The 15,473-nt window shown below is 39.5% G+C and overlaps 2 protein-coding genes across 2 annotated transcripts; one reads left to right on the plus strand and one right to left on the minus strand.

Annotated features, from left to right (window-relative positions):
- The first annotated feature begins 1,886 nt into the window (after positions 1–1,886).
- LOC128699773 (pro-resilin-like) lies at positions 1,887–5,245 on the plus strand. Its single transcript, XM_053792503.2, has 3 exons — positions 1,887–1,898; positions 2,585–2,659; positions 4,633–5,245. Exons 1-3 carry the CDS (start codon positions 1,887–1,889, stop codon positions 4,936–4,938), a joined length of 393 nt encoding a protein of 130 aa, XP_053648478.2. The 3' UTR covers positions 4,939–5,245.
- Positions 5,246–11,529: 6,284 nt separating this feature from the next.
- Positions 11,530–13,650, minus strand: LOC128699772 (pro-resilin). The gene is made up of 3 exons (XM_070102342.1): positions 13,630–13,650; positions 12,419–12,493; positions 11,530–12,185 (listed from the first exon to the last, which is right to left on the minus strand). The coding sequence occupies exons 1-3, from the start codon at positions 13,639–13,641 to the stop codon at positions 11,889–11,891; spliced, it is 384 nt and encodes a 127-aa protein (XP_069958443.1). The 5' UTR covers positions 13,642–13,650; the 3' UTR covers positions 11,530–11,888.
- Between the last annotated feature and the right edge of the window lie 1,823 nt (positions 13,651–15,473).

Raw genomic sequence — 15,473 nt, forward strand, 5'->3', positions numbered from 1 at the left:
TCTGTGCGGGTTAATTGTGTATTGCTCCAGTCACGGTATTCTTCCTCTTTATTCCTTAGAAATTATTTCTTTGTAACTGTTATGTGTAGATGGGACAAACTTGGACGGTTTTCCGGGGGTCAGCGCCCCCACGACCCTGTCCCTAAACCCCCCGAAATGCGCTCACAGAAGTCACAGTGTGCGTCTCTAAACGTTCATAGTATACACACAGACTTAACGTATACACACACGTTATAAAAGGTCTATATACACTTTCACACTATGTACACACACAATATAAATCTGGCAGGACGCTGCGAAATCCCATTAGATCGCTGTCCGTGATAGCGATACGAGTGTGTTGAAGCGTGACAGTGTATCTCACGTATACTTTTAAAAGTAAAATGAATTTATGGAACAGTACGGTACAGGGAAACGACATCACAGCTGGAAACACTAGTATTCAGATCGACACAGGGAAAACGACATCCGCATTGTATGTAACAGTCAGAAGGACACAGGAAACGACATCCGAACTGTATGTAACATCCAGAACGGCAGAAAAAAACGACATCTAAACTTTATGTAACAGAACGACACAGGAAACGAAATCCGAACTGTGTGTAACAGTCAGAACGACATAGGAAACGACATCCCAACTTTATGTAACAGTCAGTACGACACAGGAAACGACATCCGAACTGTATGTAACATTCAGAACGACGCAGAAAATGACATCTAAACTTTATGTAACAGTCAGAACGACACAGGAAACGACATCCAAGCATCATGTAACAGTCAGAACGACACAGGAAACGACATCCGAACTGTAAATAACAGTCAGAACGACACAGGAAACGACATCCGAACTGTATGTAACATTCAAAACGACATAGGAAACGACATCCCAACTTTATGTAACATTCAGAACGACACAAGAAACGACATCCGAACTGTAAGTGCCAGTCAGAACGACACAGGAAACGACATCCGAACTGTATGTAACATTCAGAACGACACAGAAAACGACATCCAAACTATATGTAACAGTCAGAACGACACAGGAAACGACATCCAAACTGTAATCATTTTAATGCGTAAACTAGGGATTGAAATCAATTCACAGAGTATACACACTGCAATATACACACTCCACGGTGTATATATACACCGAGATGTTTCCTGCATATATACACGCCTCCCAGTGTGTATAAACACAGTGTATATTCACAGAATATGCACACCTTTCGCTGTATAGACGTACACCGAGGTATACTCTCAATGTACATAGTCTAGGAGATATACATTTCTTAGTATATCAATCCGTTTGAGGCAAAAAAATAATTTATGCAATATCCAGTCTAGAGGCTCTTGATCCAAGGAAGTAGATCCCCACATTTTCCCCATGGCCCCCACGTGTTTAGTGCTTCCCCGTGAGCACGTGTGACCGTTTCGGGGGGGGGGGGATTGTTGGTCCAGTGACCAGGAGTGAATTCGAAGCGGTAAACCAGTCCCGGCCGTTCAGCGAAACGCCTGGTGAAGGCTCGATACTCCGTCCACTACAATGAGAAACATATATACCCTGAGAAACATATTTACACAATGAGGTATATACATCTCAGAGCATTTATACACTACTACCCTCCTATAGTAGATAGACTTGAAACCCCACCAATCAACCAACCACAAATACTTACACCATCGTCTTAAGAAACATGAAATCCGATTGGAAAGATAACAGATTAGCGGTTATCAAACCTCATTTTTTTTTATTGTAGCTGGCCAAAGGTTGAGTATTAAAGAAGAAAGGTACCCAGGGCGTCCATCCGTTCACGTTGCCGGTATATATATAGAGAGAAGGGAATTAGTTCACCAGACACAGTGTGTTTTTCCATGGTGTAAGCAAGATGGTTGTTAAGGTGGGTCTGTGAGACTCGTAGCACAGATTTTCTCCTCCTCCTTCTCTTCTCTTCTTCTTTCCCTTATAGAATAGTGTAGCAACATGTTCCGGGTATTCTCACAGCTTAATTATCATGTAGAATAGTGTAACCACATACTGTGGGTGTTTCCATAGTGTAATTATCATGTAGAATTGTGTAGCAACATGTTCCGGGTATTCCCACAGCTTAATTATCATGTAGAATAGTGTAGCAACATGTTCCGGGTATTCCCACAGCTTAATTATCATGTAGAATAGTGTAGCAACATGTTCCGGGTATTCCCACAGCTTAATTATCATGTAGAATAGTGTAGCAACATGTTCCGGGTATTCCCACAGCTTAATTATCATGTAGAATAGCGTAACCTCATACTGTGGGTGTTTCCATAGTGTAATTGTCATATAGAATAGTGTAGCAACACACTACGGGTGTTAGCACAATGTAACTATCATATGGAATAGTGTAGCAACACACTGCGAGTGTAAGTACAATGTAACTATCCTACAGTAGTGTAGCAACACACTAGGAGTGTTCCCATAATGTAACTATCACAGAATAGTGTAGCAACATACTTCGAGTGTTAGTACAATGTAACTATCACTCACAACAGTATAGCAACACATTGGTGATGTACCACACATCGTTAATTCAAAGTCTCACTGCAGGTATTCCTGGTAATGTGTTTCGGGGTTGCAGTTGGTGCCGACAAACTTCAGACTCTCTCGTATGCTGCACCACAGGTCAGTCCTTAGCGCTGTTTGTAACTCCAGCTATGCTGGGCAGGAACCTTTGAAGCTGTCGTAGCTGATGTCTTTTAATGGTATACTTGACGTTATCCTCACTGTTGTTGCTCATCTCAGTCTCACAGATTTTAACAACATGTATGAGCCCCTTTCTGAGTGATTGAAGATGACAGGGAAACATAGCTGTTGTCCCCACTGTGTGGCTGTCAGTGTATTACGTATGTGGTTCATTCTGCGTGACTGGAATATGACAGGGAAACATAGTTGTTGTTCCCACTGTGTGGTTATCATATAGAATAGTAACACTAATAATAGCTGTCATATACAATAGTAATAAAAGCATGACAAGAGTTTATTAAGCAGGTAGTGAAGGAGGTTGCCCAATATTTCAAAAATTTAGCATTGTGTCTGTTAGTTTTATCAGTTTCTTCTTGCTTCATTGCTGTGTTTACTCTCCTCTTGATCAATCAGGAATTGAATACAAGGAAGACATGATTAGTTCCAGTCTCGATCAATTTACCAAGACAGGGTGACCGGAAAAAGAAGAATCACTTCCATCATTATTCATTCCATCACTGTCTTGCCAGAGGAATGTCGACACTACATATCAAAAACTGCAACATATCAACTTTTACTTCAGAGTGCAGGCACTATACTTCCCACCTCCAGGACTCAAGTCCAGCTAACCGGTTTCCCTGAATCCCTTCATAAATCTTACTCGGCTAACACTCCAACAGCACGTAAACTCTTCTAAACTCTTGTTTCTCTGAATAAGCAACTCCTCACACACTCGTCAATAATTCCTTGAATATATAGAGATAAAGATAACAAATATTTAATTCCATGGTTTACATTGAGGTTGAAGTGGATGAATCTGCAGAGTGTCTCGTGACTCACGAAATCGTAATAACACAATTGCAAATAAAGCAAGAAAAAGGTTGGATTTGATCCCATGGCGAGTGAGTTTCAGGACTTATTTGTTATTGGTTCAACCCCCCACCCGTTTCGAGGTTTGCATGGCGACAGGTTAACTAATGCAAACCATTACTATATATTTCACTCATTTCTGAACGACCCAGGGGTGACTCAAGCATACAAAAGAGTTAGGTTTGAGTTCCTCCATTAGACTCTGACTTAACCCGTGGACTTACACACCTAGAAGTGAATTTATCTAATTTAGGGTACACAATTCCGTTAAACTCATTAGACATACCTGGAGTATACCTGGAGTGTGTTTCGGGGGTCAACGCCCCCGTGGCCAGGTCCATAACCAGGCCTCGCGGTGGATCAGGAACTGATCAACCAGGCTGTTACTGCCGGCCGCACACAAACCGACATACGAACAACAGCTTAGATATCTTTATTGTGGACACGTTACGCCTGCTCAGCAGGCTTCTTCAGTCAAATGCAGAGCTTATTATAACACTGGAGAGGCAATGTTGATAGAAGGTGGTCAGTCCCTCAGCTTGTTTTTTTCGTCTATTTCAATTTTCTGGACAGGTTTGAGGTTTGAGTTTGATAAAATTTCTAAGTGACGCTGTTCATGAAATTCTGGTGTGGAGAAAAAATCTAATAACCCTAATTTTTAAAGTGTTGGAGTGGTAAGCCAGTGGATAGCCTAGGACAGATGACCAAAAGCTTCAACTGTGGGTCATCATATGACTAAGACCAACGTCAGAAAACACTTGTCCTGTTTATTAACGAACCTTACCTAACCTAACCTAACCTAACTGGTGTTGGAATTGGACATAACTCATGAGCTAATTATTCTTTTGGAGTCATAAGGTAAGTTAACACAAGCTAAAACTGCGTCAGAGTATTCTAGATATCCACACGTTAACTACGTAACAAATCTAGAGATCCACACACTAAAATTTCTAACAATTCTGAGCATTCACACGCTAAAATTACGTGATGGTATTCTAGACATCCACAAGCATGTTTAAACTTCAATATTCACTCCCTCACAGCAATCATCCGAGGAATCTTACGAATCTAGTGAAGCTAAGTACGACTTCAGCTACGCGGTAAAGGACGACTCTTCTGGCAACCACTTCGGTCACCAGGAGAACCGCGACAACGACAACACCAAAGGGTCGTACTACGTACAGCTCCCCGATGGTCGTCTGCAGACTGTGACTTACTACGTGGACGGTGACTCAGGCTACGTGGTCGAGGTGACTTACCAGGGAGAAGCTCGCTATCCCGAGTCTTCAGAGTCTTCGGAGTCAAGCGAGGCTGGTGGCTATGACCCTCGTCGATCCACCTACGGGTAGAATACTCATCTTAACACCTGGAATACAACCCACAATACCCAGGTACAATTCAAGGGCGAACCACAATTCAAAGAAGGAATTTAAGGTCATGACAGCGGTCTATTCCCGACTGCTTATAAATCAGGACAAACCAAAACGTCTCTCAGAATTTCCTGACCAATTTCTGGGTTAGGTGTGGCTTATACCAGCCTCGGTATTGTGGCTTTTATCTTACTTGATGGGTTATTCGTGGAGATAGTTAATTAATTTGGCTTAAAAACCCATTGAAAATGCAAAGGGTCATCAAGGCTGCTTGTCACCTGTATACCACCAGATAAAAATACAATAAATACCTAAAATATTGATTAAAGTAAATTATCAGTGTATATACACTGAAAGATACATACTAATCTCGGTATATATATCTTGTATAGAGAATATTATATATATATATATATATATATATATATATATATATATATATATATATATATATATATATATATATATATATACATATATATATATATATATATATATATATATATATATATATATATATATATATATATATATATATATGTATAATTTATTTATTTTTAATATATATATTAAAAACATGAAGAAAAAATTGAATTTGTTATTTTAACCATATTGCTGGTGTCCAGCCAAAATTGGATAATATAAAAAAGAAAATACATTTACCATCACTCATTCAATACATGACCTTGCCACAGATATGTACATATGTATACATACATCAGATAGGGAGATTGCCCGTCTCCAGGCTGTGAGCGCACTTCACTCCGGCGACTTCCTCCAAACAGTTCCCATATCGGCAATGGGAACGCGACTCGACCCTAAGACCCTCCGTATTGCAGTGGCTCTGCGCCTTGCTGCCCCAATTCACACAGAATATACGTGTATTTGCGGCGAAGTGCAAGCAGACCAATACGGTCTACATGGTCTTAACTTTTCCAAAACCAAGGGCTGGCATGCAAGACACAATGAGGTCAATGTTACGCAAAAATGTGGGATAGCTGGGGGCTTGAGCCTGGTCTAAGGGCAAAGGTAAAAGTTACACACATCTCAAGCCCAAACCGGCCACCCCGGGCTATCCCAGTCAAAACAGAAAGCGCTAAACCAGTATGTGTTACTTCAATGGGTTGGTTAACAGAGGGTTAGGCAAAAATCCCAATTAGGAAAATATATCTATTTAATCACCATAACATAACATAACAGAAAAACCTTAATTCTAAACGCCCAAATGAGGGTACACACAGCTGGCTGGAGGTTCAGCCACCATAACACTAGGCTTCCGTCAGCGTCAGGCCGTCATTACACTACAATCCTCATTTCTTACTTCATCACTCATCCCACAGCACCCTGACCATGTCAGAGCCTGGGTGAACATACAGGTAAGCCATATGAGAGCCTATGGCTTGAGTTGGATAAACAAAATGAGTGTACAACTACAAACTTATCTTAAATACACAGCATCTCCGACGCCAGCCTCTACACCATGCTAACGTCACGTGACCCCCTCCCCACGCTTACTCTGCGTACCCAAACATCCTTGGAAAATAAATCATTAACACAATTTCTTTATAATTACAGTTAGAGTACTTTACAGTACCCCCAAATGCACATTATCAATTATAAAATTATTCTTTACAACTATAATATTCATATTATTATGGCACACTTCTCCACTATATGTACATTACGATGTCATGCAGAACCCTGCATAATAGTCAACGACATCATTAAGAGAACCCTTGCTACAGCTGGATGCCCTGCCGAGAGGGAGCCACGATCCCTTTCAGCAAACAATACCCACAACCCAGCAAACCGCCCCGACGGGATCACCATCTATCCTTGGAAGAATGGCAAGTTCTTAGCATGGGACTATACCTGTGTGTCCACACTGGCTGACACCTATATCCATCACAGTGTGGGGCGACAGGGAGGAGCTGCTGACCACAGGGAGGAGTACAAGATCAGCAAGTACAGGGACATTAGCCAACAGTATCAATTTGTCCCAGTGGGATCAGAGACCTTGGGATCATGAGGAAAAAATGTCACACGTTTCCTTAAAGAATTGGGTTCCAGACTCATCGACACCACCAGGGACCCAAGGGCAGCCACCTTCATGCTCCAGCACCTCAGCGTCGCCATCCAGAGGGGAAATTCTTTGATACATTGTGCCATTGTATTCATGTTTATGTTTTTTTCTGTAAATGTATTCTGTAAATGTATTCTGTTTATTAATAAATGTTCACATAGAATATAAAATATATAGGGGGTGGTAGGAGAAGAAAATATTCAAACAGCTCCGGGGAGAACCTTGAGTTTTATCTGAGGTACGTTTATTGTCTTCTCTGAGGATGAGGGTCCCCATTCAAGCTATATATAGAGGTGGTACTTCCATATATATACATGTATATATATATATATATATATATATATATATATATATATATATATATATATATATATATATATATATATATGTATATATATATATATATATATATATATATATATATATATATATATATATATATATATATATATATATACATATATATATATGGGTCCCACAATTTACACCAGAGGTGGACCCCATCCCATATATATATATATATATATATATATATATATATATATATATATATATATATATATATATATATATATATATATATATATATATATATATATATATATATATATATGTATATATATATATATATATATATATATATATATATATATATATATATATATATATATATATATATATATATATATATATATATATATATATATAAGTGAACAGTATCTAGATAAGGCTAAAGAGGTCTTTGTGGCATTTATGGATTTGGAAAAGGCGTATGACAGGGTGGATAGGGGGGCAATGTGGCAGATGTTGCAGGTGTATGGTGTAGGAGGTAGGTTACTGAAAGCAGTGAAGAGTTTTTACGAGGATAGTGAGGCTCAAGTTAGAGTATGTAGGAAAGAGGGAAATTATTTCCCAGTAAAAGTAGGCCTTAGACAAGGATGTGTGATGTCACCGTGGTTGTTTAATGTATTTATAGATGGGGTTGTAAGAGAAGTAAATGCGAGGGTCTTGACAAGAGGCGTGGAGTTAAAAGATAAAGAATCACACATAAAGTGGGAGTTGTCACAGTTGCTCTTTGCTGATGACACTGTGCTCTTGGGAGATTCTGAAGAGAAGTTGCAGAGATTGGTGGATGAATTTGGTAGGGTGTGCAAAAGAAGAAAATTGAAAGTGAATACAGGAAAGAGTAAGGTTATGAGGATAACAAAAAGATTAGGTGATGAAAGATTGGATATCAGATTGGAGGGAGAGAGTATGGAGGAGGTGAATGTATTCAGATATTTGGGAGTGGACGTGTCAGCGGATGGGTCTATGAAAGATGAGGTGAATCATAGAATTGATGAGGGGAATAGGGTGAGTGGTGCACTTAGGAGTCTGTGGAGACAAAGAACTTTGTCCATGGAGGAAAAGAGGGGAATGTATGAGAGTATAGTTCTACCAACGCTCTTATATGGGTGTGAAGCATGGGTGATGAATGTTGCAGCGATGAGAAGGCTGGAGGCAGTGGAGATGTCATGTCTGAGAGCAATGTGTGGTGTGAATATAATGCAGAGAATTCGTAGTTTGGAAGTTAGGAGGAGGTGCGGGATTACCAAAACTGTTGTCCAGAGGGCTGAGGAAGGGTTGTTGAGGTGGTTCGGACATGTGGAGAGAATGGAGCGAAACAGAATAACTTCAAGAGTGTATCAGTCTGTAGTGGAAGGAAGGCGGGGTAGGGGTCGGCCTAGGAAAGGTTGGAGGGAGGGGGTAAAGAAGGTTTTGTGTGCGAGGGGCTTGGACTTCCAGCAGGCATGCGTGAGCGTGTTTGATAGGAGTGAATGGAGACAAATGGTTTTTAATACTTGACGTGCTGTTGGAGTGTGAGCAAAGTAACATTTATGAAGGGGTTCAGGGAAACCGGCAGGCCGGACTTGAGTCCTGGAGATGGGAAGTACAGTGCCTGCACTCTGAAGGAGGGGTGTTAATGTTGCAGTTTAAAAACTGTAGTGTAAAGCACCCTTCTGGCAAGACAGTGATGGAGTGAATGATGGTGAAAGTTTTTCTTTTTCGGGCCACCCTGCCTTGGTGGGAATCGGCCAGTGTGATAATAAAATATATATATATATATATATATATATATATATATATATATATATATATATATATATATATATATATATATATATATATATATATATATATATATATATATATATTGTCTTCAGTAATCGCTGCTCCCTCTCTGACCAACCAGGGTGTTGGTTATCACCTGGAATTTATTGCAAAGCAGCTGAAATCTGAAGAGTATATTTCACACGGTAACTGAAACAGCTGTCAAGTGGCCAGATTACGTTTCGCTCCTCCTTAGTTCATTATCAAACCAGGAGACGTCCTGGGCGGACCGAAACATCGAGTTTTTGTAATCTGAGGTCAAGTGAAATTTTAGGCTAAGCGGATGACGTCAATGACATGAGAATAATGTAGAACACAGAGTATTGGGTCGTACAGGAAAGTGATTTTTCCAGTCTGTGTGTTGAGTTTTTTGTGCTGTAAGTTGGTGCAGACAGGAAGCAAGAGTATTCTTGTGTGTGTGTGTGTGTGTGTGTGTGTGTGTGTGTGTGTGTGTGTGTGTGTGTGTGTGTGTGTGTGTGTGTGTGTGTGTGTGTGTTTGAGTATGTATGTTTATGTAGTGCATGTGTAGTCTGTGTACTCATCTATATGTAGGAGCAAGGGTCAACGTACAGCTCCTGGCCTCGCCTCTTCGGTGGTCCCTACTAGGTCCACTCTCTCCCTGCTTCAAGAGCCTTATCGTAACTCTTCTTGAAGCTATGTATATATCTTGCCTCCACTACATCACTCTCCAGATTGTTCCACTTTCTGACAACTCTAAGGAGGAAGAAATGCTTCCTAACATCTCTATGTCTCATCTGAGTTTTCGACATCCAGTTGTGTCCCCTTGTTGCTGTGTCCCATCTCTGAAACATCCTGTCTCTGTCCACCTTGTCAATTCCTTTCAGTACTTTGTAATTCGTTATTATATCCCACCTATCCCTCCTGTCCTTCGGTGCTGTCATGTTGAGTTCCCTTTACCTATCCTTATATGACATTTACCTTAGCTCCGTGACTAGACTTGTTGCAAACATCCGCTCTTTCTCCAATTTCTTTATGTACTTGGTCAGATATGTTTCAGACTGGTGCTGTGTACTCCAATATATGCCTGTCGTACAGTGTATATATACACAGTGTATAGTGTCGTGTCAAAATGCTATTCTTAGATCTGGCAGACGCCTATATGCTGCAGCAGTTATTTGGCTGATGAGCGCCTCCGGGAATATGCTCGGTATGATACTTACCCCAAGCTCCTTGAGTGAGGTTTGTAGCCTTTGCCCCCTGAACCTGTACCTCACCTGCAGTCTTTTTTTCTCCTTCCCGAAGCTTCATAACTTCGCACTTGGTGGAGTTTAACTCCAGGAGCCATCTGACAGACCATCCTTGTAGCCTGATCCAAAATTAACTCTAACAACAAGAACATCGACTGAGATCAAAATAATTCATCTAAATAAAACCTGCTGCGAATATATCTTAAATGACATGGATTTAAACCATCGTCTAAAAAGATGTAGTATACTCAATACACATTTCCCTAGGGAAAAGGAAGAGCAGATGTAAACTTGAAATGAGGAATACTCTACAGGTAAACCCGAAAAAAACCTTCATCGTACTTATAAGTTTAGTCAAGCATCTCAGTTACCGGGAGCTTTTGAAGTCCTTTGATCTGTACTCCCTGGAGCGCAGGCGAGACAGGTATATCATAATTTATACCTGAAAAAATTCTTGAGGGACTGCTTCCAAATCTACACAGAGAAATAACTCTTTATGAAAGCAAAAGCAAGGTTCCCATGAGTACAATGAGAAAAAATACAATTAGTGTCAGGGGTCCAACACTGTCCAACAGCCTCCCGTCATACATAAGGGGATTACCAATAGACTCTTAACTGTCTTCAAGAGTGAACTGAAGAAACACGTTAAGGCAGTGCCTGACCAGCCAGGCTGTGTCTCGTACATTGGATAGCTTGTGGCCATCAGTAACAGCCTGGTCAAACAGTCCCTGATCCACCGACAGGCCTGGTCATGGTCCGAAGCCGCGGACCATGACCGAAGTCTACCTACCCTCCAGGTAGGTAGACTTCGGGTATATATTCCTCCTGGAGTATTTAAACTAATAAACACTTCTGTTTATATATATATATATATATATATATATATATATATATATATATATATATATATATATATATATATATATATATATATATATATATATATATATATATATATATATATATATATATATATATATATATACATATACCTCAGGGAGAATATACCCAAAAACAGGAAAATAATTCATGGTTTTAAACTGTTTTATATTCAAAATAAAACAAATTTTATGTATTTCCCTACAGTTTAATGAGTAAATATCCAAAATAAATACATAAATAATACATTGTGACAGAATATATTATGTTGCGTCACTGTATTTAACAACACTTACAAATTAGGTTTTCGGAATTATTTGTATGTGTGTTTAGACTAAAAATTGATTTTTTCGAGATAATAGGCTGTTTTCAGGCTTCAGTCGTACATGCAGTTTCGTGGGTCGTACTTTAGGGACTTGTAGTGTCCTCAGAATTTAGTCGTTCACGGGCATTCGCGGGGCGTACTCTAGGGACTGGTAGTGTTCTAAGAGTCTAGCCGTACACGGGTCTGCGCGGGACGTACTCTAGGGACTGGTAGTGTTCTAAGAGTCTAGCCGTACACGGGTCTGCACGGGACGTACTCTAGGGACTGGTAGTGCTCTCAGAGTCTAACCATACACGGCTCTACGTGGGGCGTACTCAAGGGACTCGAAGGAGCGAGACTCATCAGAGTAGCGAGCCTCTCCCTCGTAAGTCACCTGAGCCTGGTAGCCCGAGTCACCGTCAACTAGGAAAGTCACCTTCTGAAGACGACCATCGGGGAGCTGCACGTAGTACGACCCCTGAGTGTCGTCACCGTCGCGGCTCTCCTGGTGACCGAACTCATTACTTGAAGGGTCGTGATCAACAGCCCAGTTGAAGTTGTATTTGGCTTCACTTGACTCAAAAGATTCATCAGAAAACACCTGGACAAAAACACATGCAATATAAGTAACAATAGGAACCCGTCCCTCGAAGATACAAATAAACGAAACAATCACCAGACAATACCTTGAAAAAACACAGATAAACACGAGTAAACAGAGGATTGTATCCCTCAAAGTTAATACTAACAAGTGTACAAGATTAATAAATATTACTGTCACAGACTGGAACTTACTTAATGTGGCTGAGACAATAAAAATGATCACAGACTCACCCTGGGAGGACCATAGGAGAAGGAGGGACGCTTGTCAGCAGCGGCCATAACCACCACACACAACACAAGCACAATCTGTAAGTTACACTTTGCTTACTAACTGCTGCTGCGTCCATTTATCTCACAGTGATGAACAATGATTAGTTATGTAACTGCTGCCGCGTCCATTTATCTTAGTGATGAACAATGATTAGTTATGTAACTGCTGCTACGTCCATTTATCTTACAGTGATGAACAATGGTTAGTTATGTGAGAAGTTACGACACTCATCTATGCCGTTAACGTTTCTGTTCTTATGGATATTTGAGAATTAGTCTCGGGTATGACTTAAGAAAAATATTTGGTCAAGAAATATGGAAAAATATTAAAAAAATTCGTTTTAAACAAAAGTGAAGAATTTAGTATCAAAAAAGGTCCTGACTTTTTTTCGGTAAAAGATTTATATTTTTCATTTGCAAAGTTCAGATAAAATATCAAAGCAGAATTGAAAATTCTGAAAAGTTTTACAAAAGTTTATAAGTAATCTAAATAAAATAGATCATTCGAAAAACTTTAAATCCCTAAAGAATTTGATAATTAGATCAAAATGGAGTAATTATTGAGTGATGGAATTTAAAGTAGGTTTATAAACCATTGTTATGAAAGAACTAACACACGAACTGAAGATTAAAACACTATAGACAAGAACTGAAGATTAAAACACTATAGACAAGAACTGAAGATTAAAACACTATAGACAAGAACTGAAGATTAAAACACTATAGACAAGAACTGAAGATTAAAACACTATAGACAAGAACTGAAGATTAAAACACTATAGACAAGAACTAGCAGATCCAGTGACAAAAAGAATGAAATGTGTCAAGAAAAATGTCAATGGAGGAAACATCGACGTCAACAGACCACAAGACCTTTTTTTATATTGAAAAAAATTAATGGAATGTGAGAAAGTTGTTACAGGAAATACGGGAAATGTAATTTGTGATAAAAAATACAATCGTGAGACAGAGGGATTAACTGAAGTACCGATAATGGCTTAAGAGGAATCGAAACATTGCCCAGTTATCGTATTAAAGTATTGTTTAGCAAATGATATCAGCTGGTGGCCTGAGTGGCATCAGTTTGTGCTCTGAGTGGCATCAGCTTGTGGTCTGAGTGACATCAGTTTGTGCTCTGAGTGGCATCAGTTTGTGCTCTGAGTGGCTCTCACCTGAGTGTTCATGTCTGAGGTTGTAAGACTCAATGATTGACCAGGTCGTGTCTACCCAGCGTTATATACCTCAACTCTCAACTCTCACCTCCACCCTCACAATCTGTCTTATTACCGTTCAAGGTTAAGTTTTTTGGTGTGTGTGTGTGTGTGTGTGTGTGTGTGTGTGTGTGTGTGTGTGTGTGTGTGTGTGTGTGTGTAATATCGACATAGCTATCAAATCAGAAAAAAGAAACATTGTTTAGGGATAATATTTATTAGGAAAAGAGATAAGCTGGTTGGGTTACTGGGTTTAAAGTCTATCTATCTACTACTACATGTCACCTGTTCACCACCAGTGAAAGTTACTCTAATACCTAAAATAGTGATTAAAATAATGTATTTTATTATTATTATTATTATTATTATTATTATTATTATTATTATTATTATTATTACTATCATTGTTGTTGTTATCTATACTACTACTACTACTACTACTACTACTACTACTAATATTAATAATAATAGTAGTGGTAGTAGTTGTAGTAGTAGTAATAATGATATCAGTAGTATTAGTATTAATAGTAGTAGTATTAGTAGTATTGAGAGGTAAACCCACGGGACCTTACAAAACGTGAAGAATAGAAAGTAATCATGTTTGATCCGAGGAGTGGGAAAGGTAGCTTCACCGCCATACTCTTCCCCTCATTGTGAAAGTGAAAATGTATGTACCAATCCCGTAGAGTTTCACTCTATTTATTTTTACCAAAAGAAAACCTTTGTACTCTGATATTTACCATATTTAATAAATTATTTTGTATGCGTATGCCCTTAAATATATATTATATATACATGTCATATGCACATTATATATATATTTCATATATATCTTATGTTGCAATTACAAGATAGTTAAATTACGTGTGTGATTGATGGTAATGCATTCGTCTCAGCCACGTTCATAGTTTGCTTACTCTGGGAGCTTGTCCAGATGACCGCCTGATCAGTTAAACTGTTTGTTCTAGCAGACTGATGGTCTAAATACACACTGTGGCCACTTTAATAGGTATACCCTTCTAGTAACAGTCAGAATTCTTCGTTGCAAAGATTCAACAAGGTGCTGGGAAGAGTCTCAAGATACCCTGGTCCTTGTTGACATGATAGCATCATGCAATTGCTGTTAATTTGTTAACTACACATCTGTACTGCGAATCTCCCACTGCAGCTTCGGTTTCCTGTTCTTAGCTGACAGGAGACGAAGCCAGTGCCTTCTTCTCCTGCTGTTACCTATCCATTTACAGTTTCCATATGTTGTGCTGTCAGAGATGCTGTATACCACTGTTGTAACAACTGGTTATGTGACTTACCATCTCCTTCCTGTCAGTTTGAACCGTTCTGGCCATTCTAATCTAACCTGTCAATAACAAAACGTTCTCGCTTATAGAACTGCTGCTCACTAGATGTTTTGTGTTATCCACACCATTTACTAAACTCCAGAAGCTGTTTCTCGAGAAAATCCCAGAAGATTAGCAAGTCCTGATATCTACAGCAGCCCGTCTGGCACCAACAACAATCATTCCAGATATCTACAGCAGCCCGTCTGGCACCACCAACAATCATTCCAGATATCTACAGCAGCCCGTCTGGCACCACCAACAATCATTCCAGATATCTACAGCAGCCCGTCTGGCACCACCAACAATCATTCCAGATATCTACAGCAGCCCGTCTGGCACCACCAACAATCATTCCTGAGCCATCCGGGGGTCAACGCCCCCGCGGCCCGGTCTGTGACCAGGCCTCCTTACATATGTATACACTTATATGTATACACTTATATATGTATACACTTAGAGTGTATT

The sequence above is a fragment of the Cherax quadricarinatus genome, chromosome 81, assembly GCF_038502225.1.
Source record: "Cherax quadricarinatus isolate ZL_2023a chromosome 81, ASM3850222v1, whole genome shotgun sequence".
NCBI classification, from domain to species: domain Eukaryota; kingdom Metazoa; phylum Arthropoda; class Malacostraca; order Decapoda; family Parastacidae; genus Cherax; species Cherax quadricarinatus.